The sequence below is a fragment of the Lottia gigantea genome, assembly GCF_000327385.1.
Source record: "Lottia gigantea unplaced genomic scaffold LOTGIsca_227, whole genome shotgun sequence".
Lineage (NCBI taxonomy): Eukaryota > Metazoa > Mollusca > Gastropoda > Lottiidae > Lottia > Lottia gigantea.
In genome coordinates, this window is record NW_008708619.1 from 174,974 (window position 1) to 181,586 (window position 6,613).

The window sequence follows — 6,613 nt, forward strand, 5'->3', positions numbered from 1 at the left end:
TACGAAATCAACGAATAAATAAGATAGCATGTGTTTCTTTGACGAGTAATATCAACGTTACGTTGTTGTTAGACTTATTTTACGGATAATAAAGGACATAAGGCAAAAATTTTTTTTTATTATCTTACACATATTAACTGTATTTGGTTGGTAATGAAATCTATTTGAGGTTTTTTTTTAAATCTATTTTCATCAATATTTACCAAAGTTTTCAATGAATTTTTTCATACACAAATTAACCCATGGCCACGTATTACACATTTCATATTGTGTCCGCAATTATTGAAAGGAACATAGGAATGCCTTACAATGTCCTCATCGGCGTATTGCAGAGAAGAAGGTACCGGTATTAAATAATGGTTTTTGCTTCAAATTAAAACAAAAAAAATAAATTGCAAGGAAACCATTAGGTAATAGTATCCAAAAGAATATTGCCTTGATGGTGACTGGGGACAACGAAGTCAAAGAAAAATACAAGAAAATGAGTTGTCTTACATGATCGGTGTCCATACTTTGCCGACATGTCCGTGTCGGTCAGCATTATTATGATATATAGTCTTATAGACACAGCTTTATGGAACAACAATCACTGGTTAAAGATTTATTTAACGTTTCAACGTGTTTCCCCCTTCGTCCTGGGCGAATAATGTTAAGAAGTGATGGGCAAACTGTACAGTGGTGTAACCTATTTTCGTGGATATAAGGATTCAACACCGAATTTCGAAAAAAGTTAAAAAAAAAACGTCTTAGATGTTTCCTCAGATATTCTACAAAGTAATTAGAATTGGCTTGTTTCGATTTTCTTTATGAATCTCTCACTTTAACCCATATTTCATGAGCAACCAACTCGGCAACTGCGGCAGAATGCGTCACCTATTTTCGTGTACAATGTTTGATCTATAAATAAGTCTAGAAAAACACGTTGTATGGATACCGGGTGGTATAATTAACTTCTCTTAGAATTTATCTAGTGACAATTCCTTCAAAGAACCCAAATTTAAAAAAAAAAAATTGACAAAATAAGATACGTAGCATGATTTATCGCTAAAAGTCACTGAAACAACATAAGAATATGGCCCACTTTGTGTTCCATAGAATTTTTCTGCTGACATGGAATCCGCTACTTGATCACGTGACTTCATCCGTTGGACTACATTCTAGCAGACGACACTTGGTATTCCGATTACCGCTTAGGATTATAAGGAAATTCGGCCGATAAAAAATGGTGACGTTTGGTAATAACTGAAATTCGCCATTTTGTATTTGTCATAGTATACATTAATACATTTTACCTTGCTTGAAACTACTGGATTCATTCTACTAGCTGACATTGTAGAGATAACATATGTTTATTGAAACAAGCAAATGCGAAGGTCACGCGAGGTTGCACATGTAAATTATTAATCATTTCCGGAAATGTACGAAAAATAGGTTAGCACGAAATTAAGTTACATGACTGTACATTAATTCTTATTATTAGGAACACACAAGAGATAAATGTTTTTTTCATACATTACATTAAATTTTAACAGGTACCTGGCTAGGAAACACATCGAAATGTTGCATAAAACTTTAGCCAGTGATTGTTGTTCGATAAAGCTGTATCTATATATCGTTCCTGCAATTTCTAAATGCCATTCAAAGACTTCATTATTATGATGTGGGTATTTTAAGTTGCGAGTAAGTAATGTTACGAAAGCATGGGCACAGGCATGTTGGCTAAATGGTCCATGATTATCAAATTTCAAATATATATGCTCAAATCTATTAGGCCTATTCCTTGATGCTTTGAATATCTGGTAGAATATTTGAATAGACTTACTAATGGTTCAGCTCATCCCAAAAATAAAAAATTATGTCAGTGCCGATCCAAAAATTGCTCAGACTCGACACATTTAAAATTTTATGTCTGGCCCTTACCATGAAAATTTATATCATTTCTATACTGTCTGACTACATTGAGCTTTGAATTGAAGTTTTTCTCTCATTTCATAAATATTCAAAATGTAATTTTAAATTATATGCCATTTGTCTTAGAATGTCTTCGGGTCCATAGAAATATAAGGTTTAGTGATATTACATTTGAAATTCCCTCCTAGAAAATTTAAGTGAAAATGACGTAGTTTTCGGACTGAAAATTCAACTCTGTAAAATCATGTTAACAAATAATAACCTTTCCAGTAGTTAACGTTTTCAACAACTTAAAGGCAATCCAAGACTCTCGGTATTATTTTGTAATTGATAATTCTATTCATGTGGAAATGATTGCCAAGATTCAATTCAGAAAACAGAGAGTAAGCAACTGGTAGGGCCAGATTAATAGGGCTATTGTTTTTGATGCACTAACAAAGAATTGTGTAATTGATTGTTATAGGTAAAGATAAGATGATATTTACAACAGAAGAAGAATTATCAAAACCAAGCACGGCATTAATAGATATAGATACATATGAAACAGATGAAAAAGGTTCTGAATCTGATGTGTTCATTTCAAAGATCTGCCATGACCTTATTTTGTAATACGCCCATATTATAATGTGGACGTATATTGTCGTCACCCATGTCCGTCTGTCTGTCCACAAGTGCCTTGTGAATGCGATAGAGACTACAGTTTTCATCTGATTCGAATGAAATTTGGTGTGATCATTTATATTGATGAGGTCTTGGACAAATTCGATATTCACGATTTTTCGATGAACGGTTTTTGAGTTATTGCCCTTGACTTAGCCAAAACGCGTCAAAATTGGCTTGTGAACGCGATAGAGACTACAGTTTTCATCTGATTCGAATGAAATTTGGTGTGATCATTTATATTGATGAGATCTTGGACAGCTTCGATATTCACAATTTTTCGATGACCGTTTTTTGAGTTATTGCCCTTGACTTAGCCTAAACAAATTGAAATTGGCTTGTGAACGCAATAGAGACAACAGTTTTTATACGCCCACACATTAATGTGGGCGTATATAGTCGTCGCCCCTGTCTGTCTGTCCCTGTCCTGTCCTGTCCTGCCCTGCCCTGCCCTGCCCTGCCTGCCGAATCGAAGAATATTTACTATGAGTTATTGCCCTTGTTCTTGAATTGTTTGTGGACACAATAGAGAGCTGGTCTCTTGGTGTATTTTGACTAAACTTGGTGTGAGTGTTTGTAATCATCCAAGGATGAACCCTATTGAAAATCAGACGAATCATGGACACGATAGAGTGTGGACACGAAAGAGAGCTGGTTTCTTAATAGATTTTGACGAAACTTGGTGTGAGTGTTTGTTATCACCCAAGGATAAACCCTATTGAAAATCAGACGAATCGAAAAATATTTACTATGAGTTATTGCTCTTGTTCTTGAATTTTTTGTGGACACGATAGAGAGCTGGTTTCTTGATGGATTTTGATGAAACTTGGTGTGAGTGTTTGTAATCACCCAAGGATGAACCCTATTGAAAATCAGACGAATCGAAAAATATTTACTATGGGTTATTGCCCTTGTTCTTGAATTGTAAACTGTAAAGAAAACTCATGAAATATGAAAATTTCACTCTCAGAAACATTCATTAACTGATAATTCTTGTCAACCTCCTGGACAAATTAGCTGCCATTACAAATGTGGGCATATTACGATGGCATCGCTTTTTTTTGAAAATTTAACAGGCACTTTATTATGTTCTTTGCCAAGTGATGATAGATGATTTTGTTTCAATGTTAGATTTGTCATGTGATTTTATTCAGACATTATCACCTGCCACTTTTTTTTTCAGGACCTGTTTTAGACAATGGGGAAATAAATTTCCACTGTACCTGTGCAGGGACTATGTTCTCTGGACCGTGTAATATAGAAATTAGAGAATTTTTAACTTGTTCAAATAAAGATAAAAGTCCAGAAAAATGTATGGAACAATTTGAAGCCATGTTTAATTGTGAATTAGACTATCCTGAAATTTATGATATAAAAGATAAGTTAGAGGGTGTTGATGATAAAGCAAGCAAGACTGTGAAGGAATTGGATCCAGAAACAAAGGAATCTTAAAGTGTTTGAATTTATTATGTAGATGATAGAAATAAAAGTAGCCTGAGCAAAACCAATATCTTGGAAACATGAAATGACACAGAGCAGTGACAAGAGGAACACCAAAATATTTGTTGTCTGTTAACAATCCAGATTGATCACTAGTCTTTATAATTTAATAATTAAAAATGACAGTTGATACTTTGGAAATATATCATGAGGGCCCTATCTGAATTAACCTCAAATAATATATTACAGAATTATAGAATTACATTCTCATCTCGGAACTGCACTGTGGTGATCGATGATTGAGGTATTGAATTCATAATAGAATTAAAAGCTACCTCCTCTTACTATGATTCAGCTCTTCGAAATATGCAAATTGACGTATAGTCCAGCAGAATAGACCCCAGATATGAAGGTATTGTGCATTTTGTGATACAAGCACAAACTTTGGCATAAAGTTACTTTAATACGTTGTGAACATTTTTGGATATGGAGCTGCTTGAATTCAAAATGGCGACCATCAAAACTATTTTGTTTTTGATATTTCTGAATTTTTGTCGGCTATAAACTTGTTCTCAACAGCTAATTGTATATTTTAGGGTCAAGGAATTCAATGGCTTATGTTTCAAGTGGCTACAGCAGCGGCCATAATGAATAACAAAATGGCGACCATAAAAAAACTACAATTGTCGATATATTTGGTTCTGTGTCAGCTATAAACCCATTCTTTGTGTCTAATTGTACATTATTGGGGTCAAGGAATACAATTATCCAGGTTTCAAGTAGCTACAATTGTCACCATGTTGAAAGTAAAAAAAAGCAACCATCAAAAATCGATAAGTGTCAATATTTCTGGAACTATGTCGGCTATAAACCCGTTATTAATCATAAACCCATTCCTAATTTTACATTTTGGTGATCAAGGAATGTAATGATTTATGTTTCAAGTAGCTTCAATATTATGAATTTCAAATTGGCGACTATCAAAAATCTGTAAGTGTCAATATGGGAATTAAATTATTTGAAATGAGCAGATAATATGGAAATAAATGATTTTTTGCAGTCTAGATTATTTGGAAACCATCAGTTTTGACCATTTTCATTGTATGCAAACTAGTCATTATTGTTTCAAACAATGAATCGCTACTATTTTATTGTATTCATCTAATCAAACATTATAACTTCATGGTTAATGATTATCAAACAATCAAAATAAAGAAAAATCATGGTTTCCAAACCAGGAAATCGTCCAAATTGCTTTTTCGAAAAGAAATATACTACTTAAACTCATTGGATGGAAATAATGAAATTTTCCAAACCATAAAAAATGTTGGAATCCATGGGATGGAAACAATCAAACACAATATCATTGTTTCCAAACCAGTACTTCAAAAATTTGATTATTTCAAACCATGAAAATCCGCACTGTTGGCATGTTGGGGGTGTGTATGGTGCACATATCAAATAAAACAGTCATAATTGATTCAACAATCAAAATTTAATCAGGAACAATCAAATTAAAATCACAACACGATCATCTCACATGAAAGACAAAGCTGAAACTAATTGTTTCGTATTTTTTAACTTTTACATCTTGGAGTTATGTCCCTTTACCACAATCGAGATACTCATTAATAATCCAGATATACAACAGACGTCGTTCTTTGCATACCACGAAACTGTTACATATCTAATTTTGATTATTTGCATCCCAGCAAAGCATCAAAGCATGGTTTTTCATACCATGCAAACTGCCTGCATTAAATTCCCACTTGGCGCGATTAGATTATCTAATTTTGCTTATTTTCATCTAAGCAAACTAACCGTCATGGTATGCACACATGGTTTGCGCAGTACACACTGATCTATATATAGACCAGTGGCAGTAGCCTACATCCTTTTTAGTTTATTGTCATTCCTATAAGCGACTTTGACCCAGGGACGAGGTTTTGTAATTATGATAACGCACATTGTTCACTGAAGACAATTTGGCCGCCTTTTCGTGTAGCCGTCGATTCGAGCTGTCAAGTTAGCCGCCTTTTGACAGCCACCGATTCAAAATAGTGATACTAACTCCCCCAAACGATGAAATATTTCTTAACCAATCACTGCCATGGATATATGATATTAAATGAAAGTAGATGTAAAAATAGTACATAAGTTTTCAACTTTTCTGAAAATCTACACTTATAGACATATTGCGGCTCAAATTACGACCCATCGTACAAAATTCTCAATATTGAGACTTATATATTTCAAAAGGGCATTGAATGAGCTTTCATAAAATTTAAGTTAAAACCTGGCACATTTATATTAAAGGGTAGTTGTCTCACTCTAAAATATATACAGGTTTTAATTTTTTTTAAATTTTCATTTTTTGTTTTTCGAATTTTTGAGCAAATATCTTTGTGCACATCTAACAAAACATTATGTTTAGATTGTTAAACATAGTAACAAACTTTATGTTTAGATTGTTAAACATAGTAACAAACTTTATGTTTAGATTGTTAAACATAGTAACAAACTTTATGTTTAGATTGTTAAACATAGTAACAAACTTTATGTTTAGATTGTTAAACATAGTAACAAACTTTATGTTTAGATT

At 33.2% G+C, this 6,613-nt stretch overlaps 1 protein-coding gene across 1 annotated transcript; it reads left to right on the forward strand.

The window, feature by feature from the left end:
* The first annotated feature begins 292 nt into the window (after window positions 1-292).
* LOTGIDRAFT_205410 (hypothetical protein) lies at window positions 293-5,070 on the forward strand. The gene is made up of 4 exons (XM_009054836.1): window positions 293-340; window positions 2,375-2,467; window positions 3,755-4,315; window positions 4,608-5,070. Exons 1-3 carry the CDS (start codon window positions 310-312, stop codon window positions 4,021-4,023), a joined length of 393 nt encoding a protein of 130 aa, XP_009053084.1. The 5' UTR covers window positions 293-309; the 3' UTR covers window positions 4,024-4,315; window positions 4,608-5,070.
* Window positions 5,071-6,613: the final 1,543 nt, after the last annotated feature.